The sequence below is a fragment of the Megalobrama amblycephala genome, linkage group LG13, assembly GCF_018812025.1.
Source record: "Megalobrama amblycephala isolate DHTTF-2021 linkage group LG13, ASM1881202v1, whole genome shotgun sequence".
Classification (NCBI taxonomy): domain Eukaryota; kingdom Metazoa; phylum Chordata; class Actinopteri; order Cypriniformes; family Xenocyprididae; genus Megalobrama; species Megalobrama amblycephala.
Window position 1 is genome coordinate 34,608,122 of NC_063056.1, and position 27,505 is coordinate 34,635,626.

The window sequence follows — 27,505 nt, forward strand, 5'->3', positions numbered from 1 at the left end:
TTCCTGTTGACGTTCGAAGTGTTGTCAAACAAAACAGAGGCTAGCTAGACCCTCCCTCCTCCTCCCCCTCCCCTCCGTACTTCCTGAAACAGTCATGAACGCGCATTTAAAATCATTCTTGTCGGTTATTGGCTGGAGCATGTTTATTATGATTTGTGGTCCAGGCTGCACCAGTTTGTTTTTGTTGCCGTTTTTGGAGCTTGTGGCGACTACAGAGACCGCGTTTTTTTACAGCGTGTTCAGGGGACAAGCAGCTAGCGGATAGTGAGGAGATGTTTGCTGTATGTGACAAAAAATGTTTTGGCCTAAAAACGCGTGACATCACTTAGAGCACCTTTAAATGCTCGATCTCTTTAAAGTCAGATGAATACTGATTGGCTGTCAGTACATCACCTGAAAAAAATCATTCTGAAAGTGTTTCCAATGATTTAGTTATTTTGTTGCATTATAGTTATTGTTATAATTGTGGTGTTAACCTCCATGTTTTCATAGATTTAATGCCCGTTCACACCAAGAACGATAACTATAATGATAAATATATTTGCGTCCATGCCAACGAACGATAACGGTCTGTTTATTCTAAACACATGCGCTGCGGTTTCAAAGTGTGTACAACATGTTTTTGCTGTTCATGTTGCATTTACACGGTTTTAACCAGCAGATGTCCTCAGCATGCTATGTTTCGAGTTACTAGCTTGTGTAATCGATCTAACCTAACAGTGAATTTACCTGATGAAGTCAATATAGTGGAGTAAAAACAACGCCTAGTCTTTTTCACTGCAACTTCAAAGGAAGCAAGACAATGTTGTCGAAACTAGCGCTGGATACTTGAGGTAATTTTATGTTACATTGTTTGCTAGCCTGGTATGATCTCATCGTTAATACTTCTCACCATTTATTCCGAGGGTATGACCTTATCCATATATTCATTTTCTTTAAAGTATCCTTGAAAAGGGGGGTTAACTTGTCAAACAGAGGTGGCTTTTTCTGGACCTCAGCGATTAACTTCTCCACAATGTCTTCTGCCATTCTAAATGCGTGAGCCCTTAAATTAATGGATTCTGATTGGCTGTCAGTGTTTTATCGTTCAACAGCTGGAAAAAAAATCGTTCTGGAAGTGATCCCAACGGTATCGTTTTTCTGCATCATTATCGTTATATCTGTGGTGTGGACAGTGTTATATTTAGAATAAATTTTAGAACTATATCTTTATCGTTATCTTTATAGTTGTCATTCTTGGTGTGAACAGGCCTTTAAATGATTATTAAAACTTTATAGTTATCATTATAGGTGTGAACAAGGAGCCTTGATTCCCATCAAGTCCCATCCAACATTTTTTTTAATAATTGAAAATCCTGTTTCCCTCAAAAACATATCACATTAAGAAGTAAAATGGATTATGTACACCATGTTGACTTTAAAGAGATCTCATTTGAGATTTTTATTTCCTAAGGGAATTTATTGCTCCATTTATTATCTCGACTCAGTATTGTTCAGTGTTTGTATACTTTTTCCCTTCGTTTTGCATCACTCCCTTTATTTTATCACAGCATTTTTGTCTAACTACGCTGTCGTTCTCTCTTCACATAGATGCAGAGCGTCATGTATGAACTGATGTCTGAGCTGAACGACCGCAGTGAGGATCTGGAGAGGCAGATGTTAAGTCTGGAGCAGCGGGTGGAGCAGCTGACGGCCGGCTTTAACGCTCTGCCCGCTCATTTGTCGGCCACGCTCAGCGCCCAGCATACCGCACTCATTCAACTGCTGCGTGAGCGTGATGCCAAGGTCCTGAGCCCCACTGTGCCCTCTGTGCTCTCACCCACCGCTGCCAGCCTGCCTCTAGCCAACCCCCCCTCCGGCTCCGGCTCCGGCTCCGGCTCCATCCCGGCTCAGCCCACCGAGGACAGTCCCAACACCAGCAGCTCCAGCTGCTGAGAGCACTGGTGCGGGAAGTTCCCTCCAGGGCGGAGAGTTGGATGATTAGTCCTAACGAAGAGAAGTGATGACATAACCATATACACGCATACACATACGATGCACTGTAACTACGAGCATTACGCAGCTTAACGCCACAGAATATATCACAATGGAGGAGATGCTAACATTTGCACAAAAACCCTATGAAGAAACTGCCATATTTCATGTAGTCCAAACTAAGGACGTACTTTACTGTTACCATGAATGTATACATTTTAGAAGACACTGACTCAGACATGTTAACATGCATGGACACTCATAAACACACTTTCTCTAATTCCCTCTTTGCTACCAAAGTGCTTTGTCTATAGTTGACTGAAACGGACTAAGGTGTGTGTTGCAAAACAAGTGATCGGGGTGGTTGGGATTAGAGAGAGTATAAATAATCAGCGCCCGAGAATGTTATGATGGCAAATCATCATAGAGATCTGGACAGCACTTTTTACAGTCTGCAAGAGACTAACAGCCATTTGAGCAAAGTATTATTTCGAAGAGCGATGCTGACGCCAGTCGATACATTATAAAAACCACCCCATCAAGGTGGAACAGCTGCTCACACGGAAATAACTGTAGAATGAGTGATTATAGTCATTTTCTTAGTGGAATTGCTTCTATTATAATGGTGTTGGAATAAGAGACTATTTTACTTCTGACCCCATTTCAATGGAGAGACCATTTTGAAAACTGACTAATAGTGACATCCTGTGGCCGGAATACTGAATTACATCCGCTTGGAATATTGTACAGTATGCTATTACTGAAACTTAGCTTTGTATCGCTCAGTTTTTTACCATTAATTATTACTAACGCAGTTATAGCTCATATTTATTATAATTATACGATAGCATTCTTCTCATTCGTCATGGAAATTATGATCGCTGTATAAATAACGATTTTATTAATATTAATTATAGATAAGGGAGGTGCCGTTTGAGGTTGAAATTATTTTGTAATTTTATTTTACCAGAGAGAATTAATAAAGTATATATCTATACTTTACTGTGTCTGTGTGTGAGTGTCATTGTGTGACTGACAAAACCAAGGGTGTTTGTTTCTGTGAAATGGTGCAGCATTCACGTGCAGCCTTAAACGTTCTTGTTGTGGTATAGGTTTCATTATGTATAGTTTAATATTTATTTATAATTTTATCTTCTTATATTCCTAATAAAGAATTAACACCATAAAGGAAGTCAAAGGTTGGGGTCTTAGTACAAGTTTTTTTTTTCTCCATACAAGTGTATATGAATATATTGAAAAAAGGGTTTCAAATGTTTTAGTAGGCTAATAATAAATCTTAAATGCGAGGTAGACTAATGAACAGAAGTTGCGTTCGGTAGAAGAGGAACGGTACAGTATGCTGCTCCTTCAATTTCTATTGGATATTTCGGGCGGTATGTCGATAAAGCATGACCTCCATTATGGATTTATTGTAACTTTATATACAGGCTTGGGAGGGTTACTTAAAAAATGTATTCTGTTACAGTTACAAATTACTTCATAAAAAAAAGTATTCAGTAACATAATCCAAGTACCACAATATGAAAGTAATGTAATCTGATTACTTTTGGATTACTTCAAGGTCACATATATAAAGAAAGAAAGAAAGAAAGGGGTCAACTTTACTGTAAATTGCATTTTTAAATTTAATTTTAATATCTTTTCAATTTTTGTAAGTTTTTAAACGTTACACGTGCCATACTTTTTAATGGGTCTCAACAATAGAAATATTTTAAAAATCTGATAAATTATCTATTGCTATATTATCGTTATTTAGAGCTTAAAAATAGGCTTATAAAAGTGACATCAGATCATAATCAAACTGAACAAGCTCGAATCAAACATTTGTGTTCATGTGTGTTCTGCTTTAATTTTAAAGGAACACTCCACTCCACTCATTTTCCAACTCCCCTAGAGTTAAACAGTTGAGTTTTACCGTTTTCGAATCCATTCAGCCGATCTCCGGGTCTGGGGGTACCACTTTTAGCATAGCTTAGCATAGTTAATTGAATCTGGTTAGACCGTTAGCATCTCGCTCAAAAATGACCAAAGTGTTTCGATATTATTCCTATTTAAAACTCGACTCTTCTGTAGTTACATCATGTACTAAGACCGACCGAAAATGAAAAGTTGCTATTTTCTAGGGCGCAGTAGGCGCAATGATATTACGCAGCGTCTCTCACAAATGACTCCATGGTTGCAAGGCACGCTCCCCTTGTAAGCAGGGGGTCACAGGCGCTGCGTAATATCATTGCGTAATATCATTACTCATGGTACGGCAGCAAAGTTCCTTGATTATTACGCCGGAATGAGAGTATAGTTCCTAGCCATAGCGGCCTAGAAAATAGCAACTTTTCATTTTCCGTCGGTCTTAGTACACAATGTAACTACAGAAGAGTCAAGTTTTAAATAGGAATAATATCGAAACTCTTTGGTCATTTTTGAGCGAGATGCTAACGGTCTAATCGGATTCAATGAACTATGCTAAGCTATGCTAAAAGTGGTACTGCCAGACCCGGAGATCGGCTGAATGGATTCGAAAACGGTAAAACTCAACTGTTTAACTCTAGGGGAGCTGGAAATTAGCCTATTTTCACAAAAAAGTGGAGTGTTCCTTTAAAGCATTTTGGTTATTTTTGAAACCTATTAAAACTAAGCAATCATGTCTCATTTCCACAATTTAGGAATACACAGCCCTGAATATATATATATATATGTAAAGGGCTATTCAGACATCTAGTGGCTACATTATGGTATTACAGATTATTTTTTTAGTCCTTTGATAAAGAAAGTGTTTTCGTAGCTGGAAGGCAGAGTTTGCACTGTACATTCATGTTGTTTGCATTTTCTTCTTTGAAAACAAAATAGCAGTGAAATTTCCATGAATTGAAAGCGTTGAAAGCAGCATCGTTTCAAATAACAGCAGTGATTCAATCAGCGTCTGAAGAGATTGTGCTCACGTGAGTCATCACTGGCAACAGAACCAAGAAATACTCTATAATAAAGCAGCGCTTAATATGGTGTTATTATGGCAAAATAATTATTTATTTAGTTTTAAATGAAACCATTGTAATCCCGATAGCATTCCCTCATTTTTCAAAATGTAACTGTAATCTGATTACTAAATTTTTTGACGTAACTGTAACGAATGGATTTTTGTATCCTGATTACATAACGCCGTTACATGTATTCCATTATGTAGTCCTCTGGTACAAATCGGTGGGGTTATTTTCATAGCGACTCATATTTTTATAATGAGTAGTAGGCTATGCGTGGCGCGAGACGAGCTTCGAGTGCGCCACGAAAATGACTTTTACTTTTACATTCAGTAACTTAGCGGACGTTTAAATTATTATTATTATTTTAAATCCCTATATAATTGTCGATTTTATGAGGATTTTATTACATCTCAATTAGCCTATTTTTTTATTAGGCCTAACGTTATAGGCCTACTTTTTTGAAAACAGAGCCGACAGGTCGTTCTGATGCCTAAAATCAGAACACGACTAACTACATTGTTTCAAAAATCAACATCGACAGGCGTCATTGTAACGACCAGTGTTGTTTACCAGTGCCTAGCAAAACTCTTAATTTAGCTCTTACAAATGAGATTAGCTAGTTCGTCTTGGCTTCGATGTCAAAATAATTGTTTAGCCACCAGCAGTATTCAGTTGTGTATTGTAGTTGAGAGCTGCAGTTTCAGATTTCCCTATGATGGAAAGAGCATTTTGGGTGATTTTGCTAATGGGTTCATTGATTACACTCAGTAAGTCGACTAAACTGAACGTTCCCAAGATGCTGTTACCTCTCAGCATTCATGTGCCTGTGAACATCACACTGACAGCACAGAGAGGATGCTACAAATGGTGAGTGACAGGGGCTGTGGAGCATAGGCTACTCAGCTTAACATGCCATTCTGTCTTATTACGAGCTGCCATGTCTAAAAAGTAATTAATTCAATCTGTTCGCTTCTCCTTGCTGAATAACAAAATTCAAACAATCTTGTTATGACATCATCTCCAGGGTGAAGTTTGCCTATATAGACAGTAACTAGCCTTATTGCCCTGCAAATCAGACTAGTAGTAGTATGATGTATTTCCTGAAGGAAACAGTGTTTGCAAAGTTGCAAAAGAAGAATGTTAAAATTGGTTAGTGTGCTGTTTTGGTGTGATAATGATAGTGTGAATATAGATTGAGGGAGAAAAGGGAAAGAGAATGATTGACTGAGGACCCCAATAATGGTTCACTGGCCTTTCTCTTTATGAATGGAAAAATAAAGGTAAATGTAGTCTGATAAAGACAATTCAGAGCGCAATTTACAATTAGTAAATAATACAAAGTGTATACACATATCAAAATAACTTAAGTTAGATTGGATTTTGAATTCATCTTATTAGACATGAGATGAAACGTCCCAACACTTTACCTGTTTATTTTATTTATTTATTTATTTTTAAATGTGAAATGATATGCTTTACATTGGAAATGAGGAATGATCATTATAATGTCCTTTCATTATAATAAATATATAACACATATTTACTTTTTCATTTCCTCTTCATTTTATCAAAATGATGACATGGACACATTCAAAAGTTTGTGATCGGTTTGATTTTTAAATGTTTTTCAAAGAAGTCTGTTATGCTCACCAAGGCTGCATATATTTGATCAAAGATACGGGAAACATAGTAGTATTGTGAAATATTATTACAGTTTAAAATAACTGTTTTCTATTGTACTATATTTTAAAATGTAATTTATTCCTGTGAATTTCCATCATCATTACTCCAGTCTTAAGTTCCTTCAGAAATCATTCTAATATGCTGATTTGCTACTCAAGAAACATTTCTTATTATCATCAATGTTGAAAACAGTTGTTCTGCTTAATATTTCTGTAGAAACTTTAATGCATTTATTTAAAGATTAATTAAATATATGTATTTCAAAGTTCAAAAGAACCACATTTAAATATGTTTTACAATATACATTTTTACTGTCACTTTTATTTAGTCACCACTAGCCTCATTTGGCCTAAAAGTGTTTCATATTCTAATCATGCAACAATTTTTAAAGTGTGTTTTTTTACATTTAAAGCATTTGTTTTAAAAGAAACGCATGCCTGAATTATTTCCATAAAAATAAGTATGAGAAGAATTATATTCAATAGAGTGTTTTACTTGCAGTCATGTGTCTAACTCTATTGCTGTCTGTCTGACTTTAGGGTGTCCTCTAAGCCTGAGACTGTCAGGGTGTATCCTCTCTCTGCGCTCAGCCCTCCGGCTCTGCTGCCCCTCTCCTCCTGCAGTCAGCAGTGCTTGGTGTCAGCTCTGTCCTCCCCCCAGGCTGTCCCTATCCGTACTGTCGTTCAGGCACAAGACCCTGGTGAGCGAGAGGAGGGAACAGTAATAAATAGACATGCATTTTCTTTCTATAGAAGGACATACAGAGCCATTACAGCAGTATAGGTTTTTTTCCGCAAGCAGTTCAAATGAAATATATAAATCAGGAAATCATTTTCCATATTTTAATTAACAAATAAATGCTGAATGCATTCAGCCTGCTCACTCTTTGCCTCACTGACTGCTTGAATTAAAATGCAGTGCACACTATTTAAAACTCATTATTGTTCTTAATCTATTAAAGGGATAGTCCACCCAAAAATGAAAATTCTGTTATCATTTACTCACCCTCATGTCGTTCCAGACCTGTAAGATACATAAAATAAGATATTTTTGTAGAATGTTGGTAACCAGAGTGTTTGGCATGGTAATGAATATGACAATGTTGATATGTTTGGTCTTGGCAGAATAGATCTGCTACGCTGCTTCTGCTGAGCAAGTACATGACTTGCTACTGCCAATAAATACACAACATACTACTGTGAGCAAGTAAGACACGCTGTTGCTGTGCAATATATCGTACATTAATTACCCGTATCAGATCTATACAGGTGGAGCTGGGGAAGGTGGAGGGTTTCTGAAAGCACGCTGTAACTGCTATAGAAAATGCCGACCAGTATTTGAAGGTTGAGCAGCGAGCTCATTGGCTACTGATACAGCAGGAGCCAATCAGCTGTGCCCTATAGAGAATGATGCGATTGCAAGCCCATCATCCTGCACCTTCTAGAATTTCATGACAGAACTTTGTATGGACAAAAAATACTATAGAAGTCAATGGGAACTAAAATTGTTTGGTTACCAACATTAATTAATCAACTTCAATGTTCCACAGAAGTAAGAAATTCATACAGGTTTTGGACAACATGAGGCTAATTTTAGATGAAAATGATACTGTTTTTATGTTTGGGATCCTATATAACACAGGAAGTGTTCAAAAGCGTGACTTCACCCATTCCCGTTTTAGTAACAGGTCACATTTTGCGCTGTGACGTCATCATTGATCGGATTGAAAGAATTAAGATCATCACGACTGCTCGACAGCTTTTTACTGACGAGCCCCCACTGCAGTTATCTGTCCAGGCATTTGACTCTGAAGGTACTTTTCATTTTACAAATTTCACTGGGACACTAAAAATGCATTTCATTGAGAATGAGAAGGTTATGACTGTGCTCTGTTCTTGGCTTGATCCACAGGAAATACTTTTAGCAGTCTGGCTGGCTTGAAATTTAATTGGCAACTGGCAAAGGAGTCTGATGCAGCACAGACAGTGAGGTGAACAAGGATCTTTAAGTGAAGAGAGAGGGAGAGAGATGGGGAAAACACATCAACATAAAGCATGTTTTCTGATTATCATAGGTTTGTGCGTCACCATGATGCCGGGTACGTTCCCCCACCTCATATTCAGTCTCTAGAGGATGTTGGTCTGAGGGGTGAGAGTGTCCTACTGTATGGGATTCACAGTGGTTTAGGACTTATAAAAGTGTCTTTTCTACACCCTGAACATAAGGTATGAAAGCACATAAAACACTAGAAATACTACAGTCAAGTCATCTTCATTTATATAGTGCTTTTTACAATACAGATTGTTTCAAAACAGCTTCGTGGTGATAATAGGAAAATTAATGGACATAGATTATTTTGGCTTCACAGCAGCTCTAGGAAAAAGTTATTATCGAGCTAAAGTAAGTTTTTGGTTGAATCACTTCCGTTGTAAAAATCAGTAACAATAAATACAATTATGGCAGATGCACATAAGCCAATAATTATTTTCAAGTTATGGCTGGTGACCATTTAATGGCTTTGTACTATAGTGTCTAAGAAATTAAATAAAGCATACTAAAAATAAAACTAATAATTTAAATACAATGTTTAAAAAGTGAATTTAGACATCACAACATAATATTAGGTAATGATGCTGCACAGGTCATCTTAATGTAAAAATTGGTGGAAAAGAATGTGCAAAATTAGCAAGGAACAAAAGTGAGAGTAAAGACGTTTATAATATATAGCAAAAGATTTCTATTTTAAATAAATGCTCTCTTTTGAACTTGAAGAATCCTGAAAAAATGTATAACTGTTTCCGCAAAAATATTAAGCAGCACAACTGTTTTCAATATTAATAATAATAAGATATGTTTCTCAAGCAGCATACTAGAATGTTTTCTGAAGGATCGCGTGACACTGAAGACTGGAGTAATGATGCTGAAAATTCAGCTTTGCCATCACAGGAATAAATTGCATTATACAATATATTAAAATAGAAAACTAACTTTAAATTGTAATATTTCCACTATATACTGTTTTACTATATTTTTAGTCAAATAAATGCAGGCTTGGTGAGCATAAGATATTTCATTAAAAAATCTCAATGACCCCAAACATTTGAGCAGAATATTATTATGTATACAGATAAAATAAATAAATAACGATATGGTACTGACATATTTTGCATCCCTAGAGACACGTTGTCCATAGATAAATCAATCAAATATTATGATGTTAATGATAATATATTCTAATTTGTGTGTTTTTGTGTGTATGTGTGAATGGGTGGGTGTTCAGCATGTAGAAGCAGCCAGTGTGACTTTGTTTGTGATAGACAGACTACACTTGAGTCCAGCGGGAGAAACATACTTGCTACAGGGATCCACTATCAGATACAGTCTGTGGAAAACAGAGCAAGAAGGAGAGACTGGTACAAATCAAATCTGGTTTATGCTGTTTTTGGTGCTGGTGAACCATCATAGCCATGTTGTTCACTAGCAAAAAATGCTGATGAAACTGATTGACCAAGGACAACTTGCTCATCACAAAAAACCAAACCATCTATCTCCAATAAGGACACAAGCATACCAGCATCCAAAACCTGGTCTTTTTATCATGATATACTGATTCAGATACAATATTGTGTTCAGGACTCAACTCCTTGTCATTGACAGAGAAATGTAAAAAATGTATGCATGATGTTTATTATTCAAGCACTGTGATTGTTGTTAAGGTCATGGAAAGGTTAAGCTCTGGACTGTGTTGAACTTCCCTTTGAAGCCAACTGAACGCAAGAATTTCAAGTGTCTTCAACACCTCTTTACATAAACACACACCCGAGATTACCAATATGCCAGTAGCTTTTATATGCTTATGCCAATATGGCTTTTAAATGGCATGTCAACACTTTAACACCCTAACCAAATGGCTTCACACTTCTAGACTGATTATATACATCGCATGAACACATTACGGTTGACACTAACGGTTGCACACAACAGTATCTGACGCAACTGTGTTTTCTTTGATATATTGTGTTGTAGGGCATATGAGTATATTGTTATGGTTCCAAACTCAAATGTGACTCAGATCTGCCCCCTGAAATAATGTCCCAACTCCCTCGCACTTCTGTGTATGTGGTGAAGCCCAGCTATATGAGTGAGTTACACATATTAAATATCTTAAACCGCACACATGTATAAGAGTTTATGTTTATTTGCATTTGTCTGTGTGTTTCAGCAATGAGTGTTGAGGAGGAAGAGGACAGATGGGTGTTGGAGACAGGGCGGCAGTATTATTTGACTGTTCGTATCCATGACAGCAAGGGCCATGTTGTTCACCTGTCACAGGTTGTGCTTCATAGTTTCTGCACTGTTTGCTCCACTGCCTCTCTTGACAGGAGCATAACGTCTGAACTTTAACCCTGTGCAGAATGTGGTGATTGTTGTGGAGGAGACTGAGGGGTTAGTGACACTCAAGGTTTCCTCTGATCCATCCTGCCATCTCCTGCAGACCAACATGAAAGGAATGACTTTAATACAGGCCTCACTTTATAGCATCTTCTCTAAGGTAACATACTCACACACATATACACACTAAGATTTGACAACCGATCGGTGCACAGCGTTATTCCAAGGAAAAAAATTGTTTGTTTTTGTAATCTTCAAAATGTAATAGCTTGTTTTTCCTTCCTTCCTTTTGCAATGATGTCCGTTATGGAAAATGTTGAAGTGCCCCTAATATGCTATTTTAAAGGGTTAGTTCACCCAAAAATGAAAATTCAGTCATTAATTACTCATCCTTATTTCGTTCCACACCCGTAAGACCTTCATTCATCTTCGGAACACAAATTAAGATATTTTTGATAAAATCCAATGGCTCAGTGAGGCCTGCATTGCCAGCAAGATCATATTCATAAAGCTTCGAAGCTTCATGAAGCAGTGTTTTGAAATTGGCCTTTTTTTTTTTTTAGCGCACAAAAAGTATTCTCGTCGCTTCATAACATTAAGGTTGAACCACTGTAGTCACATGAACTGTTTTAAATACAAACCTGATTCCAAAAAAGTTGGGACACTGTACAAATTGTGAATAAAAACAGAATGTAATGATGTGGAAGTTTCAAATTTCAATATTTTATTCAGAATACAACATAGATGACATATCAAATGTTTAAACTGAGAAAATGTATCATTTTAAGGGAAAAATAAGTTGATTTTAAATTTCTTGGCATCCCCTCTTCTTTTTATAACAGTCTGCAAACGTCTGGGGACTGAGGAGACAAGTTGCTCTAGTTTAGGAATAGGAATGTTGTCCCATTCTTGTCTAATACAGGCTTCTAGTCGCTCAACTGTCTTAGGTCTTCTTTGTCACATCTTCCTCTTTATGATGCGGCAAATGTTTTCTATGGGTGAAAGATCTGGACTGCAGGCTGGCCATTTCAGTACCCGGATCCTTCTTCTACGCAGCCATGATGTTGTAATTGATGCAGTATGTGGTCTGGCATTGTTATGTTGGAAAATGCAAGGTCTTCACTGAAAGAGACGACGTCTGGATGGGAGTATATGTTGTTCTAGAACTTGGATATACCTTTCAGCATTGATGGTGCTTTTCCAGATGTGTAAGCTGCCCATGCCACACGCACTCATGCAACCCCATACCATCAGAGATGCAGGCTTCTGAACTGAGCTCTGATAATAACTTGGGTTGTCCTTGTCCTCTTTAGTCCGGATGACATGGCGTCCCAGTTTTCCAAAAAGAACTTCAAATTCTGATTCGTCTGACCACAGAACAGTTTTCCACTTTGCCACAGTCCATTTTAAATGAGCTAGAGAAAACGGCTGCGCTTCTGGATCATGTTTAGATATGGCTTCTTTTTTGACCTATAGAGTTTTAGCCGGCATAGGCTAATGGCACGGTGGATTGTGTTCACCAACAATGTTTTCTGGAAGTATTCCTGAGCCTGTTGTGATTTCCATTACAGTAGCATTCCTGTATGTGATGCAGTGCCGTCTAAGGGCCCGAAGATCACGGGCATCCAGTATGGTTTTCCGGCCTTGACCCTTATGCACAGAGATTGTTCCAGATTCTCTGAATCTTTGGATGATATTATGACTTTAAGATGATGATAACTTCAAACTCTTTGCATTTTTTCTCTGAGAAACTCCTTTCTGATATTGCGCCACTATTTTCCGCCGCAGCATTGGGGGAATTGGTGATCCTCTGCCCATCTTGACTTCTGAGAGTCACTGCCACTCTGAGAGACTCTTTTTATACCCAATCATATTGCCAGTTGACCTAATAAGTTGCAAATTGTTCCTCCAGCTGTTCCTTATATGTACATTTAACTTTTCCGGCCTCTTATTGCTACCTGTCCCAACTTTTTTGGAATGTGTAGCTCTCATGAAATCCAGAATGAGCCAATATTTGGCATGACATTTCAAAATGTCTCACTTTCAACATTTGATATGTTATCTATAATCTATTGTGAATAAAATCTAAGTTTATGAGATTTGTAAATTATTGCATTCCTTTTTTATTCACAATTTGTACAGTGTCCCAACTTTTTTGGAATTGGGTTTGTATGTTTTTAGTTGCTTTCTGGGCATTGAAAAAGGAAATGATCTTGCTGGCAATGCAGGCCTTACTGAGCCATCAGATTTTATCAAAAATATCTTAATTTGTGTTCAGAAGATAAACGAAAGTCTTACGGGTGTGGAACGACATGAGGGTGATTAATAAATGACATAATTTTCATTTTTGGGCAAACTAATCCTTTACAAGTTCCTAATTTTGTTTTGGATGTCTCCTACAATAGGTTTACATGCATCCAAGGTAAAAAAAAACACATAATTTTTTTACAGTCTTTTGTGATTGGTTGACCAATTACAGCACGTGTCGGAAACGAAACACCCATTACCATATATGAATTTCAACTCCGGAGGCTTCCTCAGCACTTGATACACAGTGATACAAACAGTACAGATGGCGTAGTTTTTTCCATATCAATTTCAGTGCAAGTCCTCATCCTTTGGAAGTGCATGGAAAGTAGATTCACAGCAATGAAAACAGCGTCTTTTCAACATCAATAACACACACCAAACTCTTCCAGGGCTCAGCTACATTTACAGTGTTTGAGGGCGGGTTAAATACGTTGTTTGAAGATAGCCAATGAAGACCATAGGCTGGCATTATGCAAATTTGTTACAAAGTGATGTAGGTATGTAACAGGAAGTGAGACTGGAATTACTGAGGACTCGTTTAGGCAGTTCAAAATTGATTCTTTCTTTTAGGAGACAATATCTTTATTCATCATGCACTTTGATCTTTAAAGGTTAGTTCACCCAAAAATGAAATGAAAATTCTGTCATTAATTACTCATCCTCATGTTGTTCCAAACCTGTAACACTTTCGTTCATCTTCTGAATGCAAATGAAAATCTTGATGAAATCTGAGAGCTTTATGTCCCTCCATAGACAGCTACACGACAACCACTTTGATGCTTCAAAAAGTTCATAAAGAGATTGTGATACTAATTCATACCAGCTTATTACAAATTTTCTGAAGAGTTTCGAACCATTTTTATGATGAACAGATTTAATTTAGGCTTTTATTCACATATAAACAGTGAAATTCACATACAGTCTGGCTTAATTCTGATATGTAACAGCCACTTTTCAACTTCATGGTGGATAAAATTACATTTTTCATATCTTGTTGAATATCAACTCCTACCTAAGCAACTTTTGCCATCTGTAATTATCTTATTATTATTTTTTAATGTACACTACTGTTCAATAGTTTGGAGTCTGTAAGTTTTTTTTATGTTTTTGAAAGAAGTGTCATGCATGCTCACCAAGGCTGCATTTATTGGACCAAAAATACAGTAAAAACAATAAAGTTGTGGAATATTATTACAATTTAAAATATCGTTAACACTTCACAATAAGGTTCATTAGTTAAACAACAGTTAATGTATTAACTAACATGAACTCACGATGAGCAATACATTTGCTAATCTTCGTTAACGTTAATGAACATACAGTTGTTCATTGTTTGTTCATGTTAATTCACAGTGCAACTAATGTTAAAAAAAATGTAATAATGTACATTTAGTAAATGTTGAAATTAACATTAACAAAGATTAATACATGCTGTATAAGTGCAGTTCATTATTAATTCATGTTAACTAATGTAGTTAAGTAATGTTAACTAATAAACCTTATTGTAAAATGTTACCAAAATAACTTATCTCTGAAGCAAACAACTGTGTTATTATAAAAAATAATGCAAATGCAAAATAATGCGGTCACGACACGAAGCCTTCGTTGCTAGTTTTAAAATGTAAACGTAGAGCTAGTGACAGAGGATTAAGCCATCGATATCCAGTTAGAGTTAGAGAGAAATAATTGTTTGTGTGTTTGGCAACAGCGTCTCTACTAAATAGCGAAGTTTACCTTCTTCACTAATGTTACCACCTCTCTATTGAGAAATGTCATGTAGCTTTTGAGTTCCGAAACTATTGTATTGATAAATTCACTGGCCAGCGCCGACTCCAGTTCATTCCTGTGGGATGTTCTGCAAACCTTTTCTGAGCACGCAATTGTAACTCTGGAGGATAAATCTTAGAATGTGTAGAAGGATGGTTACATACTTTCACATAGACATCAATATCAATGTTTACTGCATTAATAGTACCTTAAAAAATGGTTTACTGAAACCATTATTTTTGTGCTGGTCTTTGTTCCCTGTTGGCCCATGGGTTTAATTACACAATACCAATGTCATCAGCAACATAACATGTCAAATATCCTACTTCTGGGATTTTGTTCAGTTCATTGCTCAGTTTGAGGGGTTCAGTAGGGGTTATTTCACAAAAGTGCAGTTCAGTCTTTTTTTGAGTAAATGGCACAAGCTGTTTGCAGATCTAGAGGGGAGCCCCACCTGAGGGGGCATGATAAGACAGAGAGCAGGAAATGAGAACACACACAGTGTGAAGTGTAAAGAGAGGCATGGGGTGTGTAGGGAAACCCATTGTTTAAAAAGGAAAAGACAGCATGTTCCATCTGCGGGAGGCACTGTGGAGGCAGAAGATGAAACACGTCTAAGAGGGGGGCACTTTTATCCGATCGTCATGCAGCCGTTATGGGTTTGTAAGATGAGCTACAGGGGAAACGTTGCTCATTAGTTTCAGTCTGCAACTTCCTGTCGATCCCTGCTCACTTATAGGGATCATCCATTAGATTAATGGGACAAAAAAGGGGGGAAAACCTTCCAAACTGCCTCCAAGGGAAATCATCCTTTAGGCAGGCGTAAATTTTCCTGTCAGACCTTCACTGTGAACACTGTGGAGCTGCTTTGTGGTTTAGCTGACTATTGAGCTGATTAGTAACAGCTACATCAAGTTGGGATTTCCTAGCCTTCTTAAAGTGATATTTACCTAGGGTTTGTATCTGTGACATGTTCTGTTATATTATTGCAAAAGTACATTTACATGATAGTCAAGGCAAAGGTCAGTGAGAGTGATTTTGCGCCTCTTTGGGATGGCACCACAAGGTGCTGTTCACTTGCAGAATGCAAGCTTCTGGAGGGCACATAAGTCATGAAGTAGTGAGTTTAGGTATAGGGGTGCAGAGCCAGTGGTTGTCTTGTAGGCAAACATCAGAGCCTTGAATTTCATGCAAGCGGCTATTGGCAGCCAGTGCAAATGGAGGAAGAGAGGTGTGACGTGCGCTCTCTTCGGCTTGTTAAAGATCACTCTTGCTGCCGCATTCTGGATCAGTTGCAGAGGCTTGACAGTGCATGCTGGAAGGCTTGCCAAGAAAGCATTACAATAGTCCAGTCTGGACAGAACAAGAGCTTGGACAAGGAGTTTTGTATCATGCTCGGAGAGGAAGGGTCTTATTTTCCTGTATAAGGCAAATCTGAAGGACCAGGCCATTGTAGCAATATGGAGCAGTAAGCATGTGTATATAAGGTCCAACTGGTTACCTGAGTAGCTGTAGTAGACACTCGTTCGAGGTTAAACAAGGCAAGCAGAGTGGAAGTCAGCAGCTTGAGGTTTTTCTAGATGGATGTTGAAGGTCCTATAGTCATTTAAAGGATTAGTTCACTTCAGAATTAAAATTTCTTTATAACTTTCTTACCCCCATGTCATCCAAGATGATTTTCCTCAAAAAACTTAATTTCTTTTTTCGACTGAAAAAAGTGGGGTACAACTGGTGGAAGGTCCAAATTGCAGTTTGCAGCCGAGGATAAGGATCTTATCTAGCAAAACAATTGGTCATTTTCTAAAATAAATTAACATTTATAAACTTTTTAAACACAAATGCTCGTCTTGCACTGCTCTGCTATCCGCCACACATTATGTAATCACATTGGAAAGGTCACACGTGATGAATGCGGAAGTATCGTGGTAGGGCGAAAAACTCAATCTCATTTTCTCCTCCATCTTCAAAATCGTCCAACATCATTGTTTTACCTTTTTTTTTTGTAAAGGGCGTTTGGCTTAGTTTTTGCACGTTCGCTGTGTAGACACTGGATCTGTAGTTTCACCTACATCACGCATGACCTTACTAACGTGATTATGTCACGTGTGGCGTATCGTAGAGCTGTGCAAGACGAGCATTTGTGGTTATAAAGTATATATAGTATAAAGTATATATGTATATATATATATTTCTTTTTTTGTTTTGAAAATGACCAATCGTTTTGCTAGATAAGACCCTTATTCCTCGGCTGGGATCATGTAGAGCCTTTTGAAGATGCACTGAAACTGCAATTTTGACTGAAAAAAGAAAGACATGAACATCTTGGATGACATGGCACCCCCATGTTATCAGGAAATTTTAATTCAGAAGTGAACTAATCCTTTAAAATAACTTATTTTATTTTATTTTATTTTATATTATTAACAACCGTCTTATGTAACAGGATGGTGAAGAGTGGCCTGTCATCCCACCAATCAGAGTGCGACAGGAAGTCGAAATCTACAACCCTCTTACCCTGCAGCCCTCTGTGATTGTGTTTCCATGGCAACCCCACAATAAGCTGTATCAGCACAATATTCAGGTGGCGTTAAAATCAATATTATTATCTATATATATTGGAGGATAGTGACTGTTTGCTATTATTGACTGTGTGTTTCCAGGTGGAGGGAGGAAGTGGCTCTGTGAAATGGGAAGTGTCTGATAGTGAAATTGCCACAGTTACAGTTAAAGGGGTGGTCCTAGCAGGAAAGAGGAGGGGCCAGGCTGAAATTCTGGTTTCAGATTCCAAAAACATCCTACATAAAGTAGTCGGGAAGGTAAAATTTGCACATGCACACAAATATATATATATATATATATATATATATATATATATATATATATATATATATATATATATATATATATATATATACACTCATGCATCAGTGTTTCTCGTTATGTGTGCATAGGTGATGGTTGTGAGGCCTGGCCGGTTGCAGCTGATTCCTCAGAGGGGCGATTGTCGCATAGGGGACAGGATAGACATTCCCTTCACTCTTTGGGGCATTCCGGACCCACCAAACACTTGCTCTCAGACACATTATGTATTTGATGCACATTCATACACTCACAGGAACACCAGTACAAATTCTCAGGCAAACTTCTTCTCCAATACACACAATCCTCAGTGTGGAGAGTCTCGACTGGAGGATCTTGTGGCAGTCACAGACTGCTCTCAGCTCTCTCTACATGTCCACACTGAACCTTCCGGCATCTTTACATGCATATCAGGTGCAGCATCTTCGCCCCCTCTCCATCTCTACAATTTTACATAGTTCATCCATTCACACTCCACTGATTCCTTCAATATTGTCTTGCTCTGATGGCCCTTTCATTCACCCGCCTGCTCTAATTGTTTACCTAGGGGCATATCGAACATATAAGAATAAGTGATATACTCCCAGTCACACACAGAGACCCCCTCCCTATTTAGGACTTCCTCTCCACTGCACGCACAAATTAAAATAGGATTAATTAGTTCATTTCTCTTGGTTTAATTTAAAGCACTAGGAAAATCAATACGTGCTCTCTCCGTGTAATCCGGTTAGTACATTAGCCCGTAAACATCAAGTTGATGGAGTGTATGCATCTTTGTGTTTGACAGAGGATTTATGTACTGATAACATGCACAGCTGTCCAGCACGTGAAGCCAATACTTGGATTGTGGAAATGTGAATCAAGGCAAACATGCTTAGAGTAAAACTTTAGCTTATTTTCACAACAGAGATTGCATTTGTTCCACCAGAATAACAACTACCAGTAGCATCACAGTTTAGATTTGTTCTTAATAGCTTTTTTTTTTGTTTTTTGTTTTTTATTATTAGTCATTTGCTTTCAGTCATTAGCATAGTTGGAGCAACTAATTCCACTACCGTATAAATTAAATAATTTATTTATGAGATGTCTACAAAAATATATGTAAAACAGTGTTACTTTAGAATTATTTATATACTATTATAGTATTTATTAATATTTTAAGCTAGCTTTTATTTTTATGTTCACTTTTCATTTTAATTTTAGCAATTTTTCTCTTTTTTTAATATTTCTATTTATTTAGATTTAATTTATTTTTATTTCAGTTTTAGTTTTTGTAATTTTAGCACTCAAAGCTAAACTTATTTTATTTTAGTTTCCAAGGCAACATTTCTAAATTTCGATTAGGTTTAAAAGTTGAGATTTAAGTCTAATATTTATATTTTATTTTATTTTATTTCAATTAACAAAAAGGAAAAAAAAATATTATTCTTACCCCATTTTCATAAAAAAATGATGATATAACAAAAACAATTTGTAATATTTAAAGCTATATTTAGATATACTTGAATACTAGAAATAAGACCAAAATTTAGATTTAGCTTCCCGAGATGTTACATTCAATCTCAAAAGCAAACCAAAATTATTTTGATTTATTTTAAAACAATTCTTTTCTGTATTCACTGTAAAATTTGTTGGATCTAATGAACTCAATATTTAATGAAATGAAATAAAATATGCTGTGTACACATTCAGTATGGACATGCCATATTAGTCATGGTGGTTTTCCCTAACCTATTAATGTATCTACCTGATTGAAACCAGCAAGAACATCACATAAATATTCCTTATCAGTTTCTACATTTCTCTCTCTCTCTCTCTCTCTCTCTTAGGATCTTTGTCTCCAGGTGCTGAATTCTGTGGAGGGGTCCGTATGGAGGCTCTTTCACAGGGACACACTGTTGTTACCATCACAGTAGTAACAGAGGCATGCAACATCAGTGAGACGACATCACTGGTGGCCTACAGCCCTCTTAAAGTAAGCTGTGTGCGTGTGTGTGTGTGTGTGCTCGTATGATTTGTGGTAAGTGTCATGTCTGTATAAAGGGTGATTTATCAGCCCTATGGTGGCTATTTATTAAGATAATGAACTGTTTGGATGTAGCAGAAGATTAATGTGAAACTGAGTGCTCCTGATCACTGATGTATGACTCTGTAGCATGTCAGGGACATAGAGAGCAGTGGAGCTCTCTGGTCCAGGGCAAACGCTGCCAAGTACACCCATGAGAGTTTAACAGGACATTGTGATGGATCAGTGCTTTGCTTTTGTCAGTCAAACACTAATGAAAGACAACAATAGCTTTAACAAGGACATTATCGTCAGCTTTGGATTCCACTTAGCCTCTCAGTGACATTGTTCTCTCCTTCTTTCGCTCAGTCACTTGCTTCTGAGGTTCTTCTCTCGGTGGGCTCATCTCGTGTGGTTATATTTGAGGGGGGGCCTCAGCCCTGGCCCCTGGCCCCCTTCCATTTCTATAGTGACATTGAGGTGCATCCAACAGGGAGTGTTACCGTGGAGGCACTGAGTCCAACCAAAGCAAGGACACCTCGACATGCGTATCAGGTCGTGTGCACCGCCGTGGGAAAACAGGTTGGGAAATGTCCTCAACTGCACTCAACTATCACTCATATGTACTGCATATGTACACTAAATACTGTTTTTTTCCCATTATAGTTATTAAATACACTATGGGGTAAGTTTTTTTTAATGAAATCAGTACTTTCAGCAAAGATGCATGAAGTTGATCAAAATTGACAGTAGAGACTTTTACAATGTTAAAAAAAAATGCTTTTCACATAAAATATTAAGCAGCACAACCATTTTTTTACATACAGTACAGTCCAAAAGTTTGGAACCACTAAGATTTTTAATGTTTTTAAAAGAAGTTTCGTCTGCTCACCAAGGCTACATTTATTTAATTAAAAATACAGTAAAAAACAGTAATATTGTGAAATATTATTACAATTTAAAATAACTAAAGTAAAAAATTAAAGTAATTTATTCCTGTGATGGCAAAGCTGAATTTTCAGCATCATTACTCCAGTCTTCAGCGTCACATGATCCTTCAGAAATCATTCTAATATGCTGATTTGCTGCTCAAGAAACATTTAATGTGTACAATTGTACAAAATATTTGTGTACAATATTTTTTTTCAGGATTATTTGATGAATAGAAAGTTCAAAAGAACAGTGTTTATCTGAAATCTAATCTTTTGTAACATTATAAATGTCTTTACTGCCACTTTTGATTGATTTAATGCATACTTGCTGAATAAAAGTATTCATTTCTTTAATTTCTTTTCAAAAAAATAAAAATAAAAATTCTTACTGACCCCAAACTTTTGAACGGTAGTGTATAATGCTACAGAAGCTTTGTATTTCAGATAAATGCTGTTCTTTTGAACTTTCTATTCATCAAGGAATCCTGAAAAAAAAAGTACACAACTGTTTTCAACATTGAAAATAATCATAAATGTTTATTGAGCAGCAAATCAGCATATTAGAATGATTTCTGAAGGATCATGTGACACTGAAGACTGGAGTAACGATGCTGAAAATTCAGCTTTGCATCACAGGAATAAATTACTTTGTCAAATATATTTAAATAGGACACAGTTATTTTAAATAGTAATAATATTTCACAATATTACTGTTTTTTACTGTATTTTTAATTAAATAAATGTAGCCTTGGTGAGCAGACGAAACTTCTTTTAAAAACATCAAAAATCTTAGTGGTTCCAAACTTTTGGACTGTACTGTAGATAATAATAAGAAATATTTCTTAAGCACCAAATCATCATATTAGAATGATTTCTGAAGGATCATGTGACACGGAAGACTGGAGTAATGATGCTGAAAATTCAGCTTTGCCACCACAGGAATACCACAGGAATATATATATATATATAATAAATATATATAATATATTTGGGTTTGTATGCCAAAAATAAAACCAATTGAGCTGTATTCTTCGTATGAAAGAATAACAAAATAATTCTAAATTAGAAATTTCTCTGCTGCATAAGTTCTTTATTCTTTGAGTGGTGAAGCGCTGTAGCCTTGCAGTCATGTAGTCATGTTTTTTTTTTCCATGTGTGTGTTTATGTGTGCAGTGGTTGGTCTTCAGGTGTGGTAATACTCCAAGTCCGTTCAACGAGATTCCCGCAGTCGAGGAGAGCAGAGTTCAGGTGGCATGTGGCATCCCCGCTAGTCTCTCTCTCTCTCTTCTCTCATCGACTACATCCTCACCTTCATCCATTCCTCTGTACTCCCATCACTATTCCTGCACTCAGCCTCAGTACCCCTGTGGACTGGTGAGTAATGCCCACTTTATCCTCTCTCTTTCTCTTTTTGCCCCTCCTGGTGTTATGTCCTCTCACAAACTCTTTTATGATTCACTCATTTTCCTCTTTTCCCTTCACCTGCCCAGACCTCTCTTTTTTCGTTTCATCTTTTCATTTTCTCGCCCTCCAGGTGTTTCTCTTTCTTTCTGTTTCACCCCTACACCCACACTAGACCTCTGTCTCTCTCCTTCCCTCTTTTCGCTGCTCTCATTTGCCATGCAATTATGTGAGATATGCAGGGTGAAGTGTTATGGCAGTTTCCATAGTAACCACATGCATGGGCCCTCAGTGTGTGTGTGTGTGTGTGTGTGTTAAGGTTGTGTGAGGGCTTTTCCTCTCCTGACATAGATGCTCTAGAAACCAAGTCTTTGATCAATGTCAAACCTTCGCAATCAATATACCCTCAGTAATATACTAAAACCATTTCTGAGAATGAAACATCATATCGTATCTCTAATTGAAACTGAAGAGCACCCATGAATGATGAGGAAAACTTGAATTTTTGGTCATAAATGTTTCTTTTTTTGGTCACAGCACACAGAGAGAGGCAGACATTGCAATAGATTTACCCATTTAATGAAGCATATCATTAGTCAAAGTGAAACACACACACAAAATGGAAAGAATAATTACAAGCAGGCAGAATGCCAGTGATTGCATGCTCACTTATTTACACACATTTCTTCAAACCATGATGAGTGTAAGTGTGTGCAGACACCTAGTTATATATTAAGGACTAACTGACAAGTTGGCAAAGAAAAGAGTATATGTGTGTATACATTTTTTTTTTTAAACATACATTTTTTCAGGATTCTTTGATGAATAGAAAGAACAGCATTTATTTGAAATAAATATCTTTTGTAACATTATGAATGTCTTTACTGTCACTTTAGATCAAATTTATGCATCCCTGCTGAATAAAAGTATTATTTTCTTCCCAAAAAACAAAAAAACATAACATCTTCATATAAACATCTTACATAAATCTTACATAAATAAATAATGTGACCGATATGGTCGTGAACTGACGGATGGCATAGAAGGACTACTACTGCACACAGACTGATATCTCTGCCACCTTTTGTTCAAAGATTCATTCACGCATTAAAGGCGCTCTAAGCGATTCTGAGCGGAGTAACTTCCTGTTGACGTTCGAAGTGTTGTCAAACAAAACAGAGGCTAGCTAGACCCTCCCTCCTACTCCTCCTGGCCCTCCCCTCGGTGCTTCCTGAAACAGTCATGAACGCGCATTTAAAGGCGCTCTAAGCGATTTGACGCGTTTTTAGGCCCAATTTTTTTTTTGTCACATACCGCAAACATCTCCTCACTATGCGCTAGCTGCCTGTCCCCTGAACACACTGTAAAAAAACGCGGTCTCTGTAGTCGCCACAAGCTCCGAAAACTGCAATAAAAACAAACTGGTGCATCCTGGACCACTTAACATAATAAACATGCTCCAGCCAATAACCGACAAGCAGCATCAATACGCAAGCTACTTACATTTTAAATGCGCGTTCATGACATAGACTGTAAAAAAAGATTTCATGACTGTTTCAGGAAGCACGGAGGGGAGGGCCAGGAGGAGTAGGAGGGAGGGTCTAGCTAGCCTCTGTTTTGTTTGACAACACTTCGAACGTCAACAGGAAGTTACTCCGCTCAGAATCGCTTAGAGCGCCTTTAAAATGTAAGTAGCTTGCGTATTGACGCTGCTTGTCGGTTATTGGCTGGAGCATGTTTATTATGTTAAGTGGTCCAGGCTGCACCAGTTTGTTTTTATTGCAGTTTTCGGAGCTTGTGGCGACTACAGAGACCGCGTTTTTTTTACAGTGTGTTCAGGGGACAGGCAGCTAGCGGATAGTGAGGAGATGTTTGCGGTATGTGACAAAAAAAAATTGGGCCTAAAAACGCGTCAAATCGCTTAGAGCGCCTTTAACTAAGTTCCCAGTTTCATTTTTGTGATTATATAGCACCAAATCAATAATTTAATATTTTCTGGTCTATTTGAAGAATTTTTTCTTGCGTGCCTTCTGTAGTGAGATAAAGGGTTAGTTCATGCAAAAACGAAAATAATGTAATTTATTACTCACCCTCATGTTGTTCTACACCCCTAAGACCTTTGTTCATCTTCGGGACACAAATTAAGATATTTTTGAGGCCTACATAGACAGCAATGGTACTTCCTCTCTCAAGATCCATAAAGGTACTAAAAACATATTTAAATCAGTTCATGTGACTACAGTGGTTCTATCTTAATATTATAAAGCGATGAGAATATTTTTTGTATTGCAAAAAAACAAAATAACGACTTTTTAACAATATAGTGCTGGCTGATTTCAAAACACTGCTTCTGAGCATTACGAATCTTTTGTGTCGAATAAGTGATTTGGATCGCCTATGAAACCGCCAAACTGCTGAAATCACGTGACTTTGACGCTGCGAACCACTGATTCAATTCGTAAATCTCCGAAGCTTCAAGAAGCAGTGTTTTGAAACCGGCTATCACTAGATATTGTTAAAAAGTTATTTAGTTTTTTTGGCAACACAAAAAATATTCTCATCGCTTTATAATATTAAGGTAGAACCACTGTAGTCACATGAACTGATTTAAACATGTTTTTAGTACCTTTATGGATCTTGAGAGAGGAAGTACCATTGCTGTCTATGCAGGCCTCACTGAGTCATCAGATTTCATCAAAAATATCTTAATTTGTGTTCCGTCTTACGGGTGTAGAACGACGTGAGGGTGAGTAATAAATGACATTATTTTTATTTTTGGGTGAACTAACCCTTTATTTATTTAACGAGGTCACGCTTTATCTCTTTCAGTGTTTGGACTTCCTTTATTCTCTTAGAATTACTCTGATGTAATTGAATATCACATTACCATATTCTTTCATGTCATTCTTCTCTTTCTCTCTCACAGTTATCTGTGTCCAGCACTAGGGATGCTACATTGCAGTTATCTGTGTTTGACCAAAAGGGGGTGCAGTTTGATAATTTCACTTCCTGTTCGGTGAGGTGGGCCTCCTCTGACCCTGGTCTCCTCTCACTGGGCCCCCAGTCCACAGTGACAGTGGCTGACAGAACAACTCAGACAGGCTACAAACTACATGGTGTTTTCGCTTTGCACTGAATAATTTTGGCATTTTTTCGTTCTCACAATATTGTGCAAATTTGTTTGTCCAAATATATTAAGTTGTTTAAAAATAGATGAATGGAATTCATACATCAAATTAATACACCAGTCCTATTATGAGTGTGTGTTTTAAATTCGGACTAAATAATTTTAAAAAAAATGTCAGACTGATACAGCTGTCCTTATGCCATAGCTCTTTAAAAGAAAGATTTATTAAGTACTTTGGCATACTATTTTAATAATATTTCTTAAAAGATGGCATACTAGTTTAGAAGATTTCTTAAAAGCAGTTAAATTATTATTATTAGTATTATTGTTAAGCTATTTATAAATTAAAAATTAGGCCACCAGCAGCTTTGTTGTTTTAGCAATGTTTTTTATGACCATCCATATTTATTTTTTGATCTTTATTATGATACAAAGAGAAAATGCAGGTAATATGTACACAAAAAGTACAAAAAATTAAAATAAAAAATCAGATCAAATTGGCTTCTTTAAGCAAATATTCATATTTAGTGTAACCTCCTGGAAAACTGGATAAATGTTTGATACCATATGAAACCAACATATGAGTACATTTATAAGACACAGGGTTTTTAGACCAATTTGTTTTTAAAGGATTTTTATTTTTTATTGTGGACACTCTTATTTGCCAGTGACCGTAATCTAATCAATTAGCCTGTTCTACAGCCTGGCAGGTTCTTCAGTCCCACAGACAGACAGGAACCGTGACTGTCAATGTCACTGTTACATGTCCAGAGGTGTGTGTGTGAGTGTGTTTATGTGTTTATTATCTATGCTGTAATGCATATTTATGTGTGTATGCCTGAGTAACATATGAACTATGTGCACTGTATAAGATGGTGACAGCTCCAGCATCTCAGTGTGTGAATCTGCGTTTGGTAGATGATGTACAGTGGGCCAGAGACTCTGTCACTTTATTCAACCATCCAAAAGTCACAGTGAGCAAATTCATCCCTCTCTATCATATCTCATCTTGCTTGTTCTTTTTATTGTATTTTAATGACTTCTTGGTCAATCCATTCTTCTCTGTAGGAAAATCTGACCTTGATCAATGGTTCAGGTCACTTTCATGTCCATCTACAAGACAACCAATTGGCCAGCATTAACCACATGACGAACACAAATATAATACAGGTGGGAGTACAGTCTTACTGCATTTCACCACAATGTGAGAGTACAGCACTAACTTGTAGATATTTTGCTATACAAATAACTGGTTCACTTATAATCTTTCTATCCCAGGTGTCCCCACTTCAGTCTGGTTCTTCAGCTGTTTTGGCTCACGACCTCTGTCTGACCTCTGATCCTGCTGTGGCCTTCATTCTTGTCTCTGACATCACAGATTTCCAGATTGACTTCATTAATATTGTACGATATAGACAAATGCTCCTCATCTCTTGCAGTATTTTTTTGTAATTTTACTACACTATATTACTTTTTATCATCTCATCTTCACTGAATCTTTGTCTCCTATGTTGATGGTTTTTAGATTGAGGTCAGACATTCTGCTGTAGTGCGAGTGCGTGTTCTGGACTCAAAGAATCAGCCATTTCTTCATCATTTCCTGTTGCTCATGAACCTCCTACTTATCCCTTCTTCATCCATCATTTCTGTGGAGTGAGTCCAGACCATGTGTTTTGTATCAGTCTTGTTTTACTAGTTTAGATTTTCATATAAACCTTGCATGATGAGATAAAGGTTTGCTGTCAAGCTCTAAATTCTGCCCTATGACTTCTGATTTAATAAATATTATGTAATATACATAATAGAAATAAATAAATATGATGGAGTTGAGGTGCTGGAAAAATTGCCAGGAATGAGACAAGCGGGTAATGCATAGCTGAAACTGAATTTAAGTAGCAAACAGGATGTAGAATTCTAATTCTGTTTGAAATGGTGGAAATATAATTAAAATGGAATTAAAAAAAGCATATAACTACTGTAGGAGTAATTTTTATTTACTTTTATATATATATATATATATATATATATATATATATATTTTTTTTTTTTTTTTTTT

The 27,505-nt window shown here is 36.9% G+C and overlaps 2 protein-coding genes across 7 annotated transcripts in view; both read left to right on the top strand.

Moving 5' to 3' along the window:
• Window positions 1-2,971, top strand: part of kcnn3 (potassium intermediate/small conductance calcium-activated channel, subfamily N, member 3) — a 79,320-nt gene extending 76,349 nt beyond the window's left edge. For all 6 annotated transcript variants that reach the window (XM_048152754.1, XM_048152756.1, XM_048152755.1 and 3 more), the window contains one exon: window positions 1,591-2,971. In XM_048152754.1, the coding sequence (XP_048008711.1) occupies window positions 1,591-1,935 (345 nt within the window). In that variant the 3' untranslated portion in view covers window positions 1,936-2,971. The remainder of the gene's footprint in view (window positions 1-1,590) is intronic.
• Window positions 2,972-5,493: 2,522 nt separating this feature from the next.
• The window catches only part of LOC125280817 (nuclear pore membrane glycoprotein 210-like), a 33,154-nt gene continuing 11,142 nt past the window's right edge, over window positions 5,494-27,505 (top strand). The window contains exons 1-22 of the mRNA XM_048211561.1: window positions 5,494-5,840; window positions 7,196-7,356; window positions 8,338-8,469; window positions 8,568-8,646; window positions 8,731-8,881; window positions 9,937-10,107; window positions 10,582-10,639; window positions 10,729-10,797; window positions 10,879-10,988; window positions 11,071-11,208; window positions 17,569-17,706; window positions 17,786-17,941; window positions 18,077-18,398; window positions 19,814-19,959; window positions 20,359-20,571; window positions 22,095-22,295; window positions 25,249-25,438; window positions 26,152-26,222; window positions 26,322-26,423; window positions 26,518-26,619; window positions 26,728-26,853; window positions 26,975-27,102. Of these exons, the coding sequence (XP_048067518.1) occupies window positions 5,686-5,840; window positions 7,196-7,356; window positions 8,338-8,469; window positions 8,568-8,646; window positions 8,731-8,881; window positions 9,937-10,107; window positions 10,582-10,639; window positions 10,729-10,797; window positions 10,879-10,988; window positions 11,071-11,208; window positions 17,569-17,706; window positions 17,786-17,941; window positions 18,077-18,398; window positions 19,814-19,959; window positions 20,359-20,571; window positions 22,095-22,295; window positions 25,249-25,438; window positions 26,152-26,222; window positions 26,322-26,423; window positions 26,518-26,619; window positions 26,728-26,853; window positions 26,975-27,102 (3,119 nt within the window). The 5' untranslated portion in view covers window positions 5,494-5,685. The remainder of the gene's footprint in view (window positions 5,841-7,195; window positions 7,357-8,337; window positions 8,470-8,567; window positions 8,647-8,730; window positions 8,882-9,936; window positions 10,108-10,581; window positions 10,640-10,728; window positions 10,798-10,878; window positions 10,989-11,070; window positions 11,209-17,568; window positions 17,707-17,785; window positions 17,942-18,076; window positions 18,399-19,813; window positions 19,960-20,358; window positions 20,572-22,094; window positions 22,296-25,248; window positions 25,439-26,151; window positions 26,223-26,321; window positions 26,424-26,517; window positions 26,620-26,727; window positions 26,854-26,974; window positions 27,103-27,505) is intronic.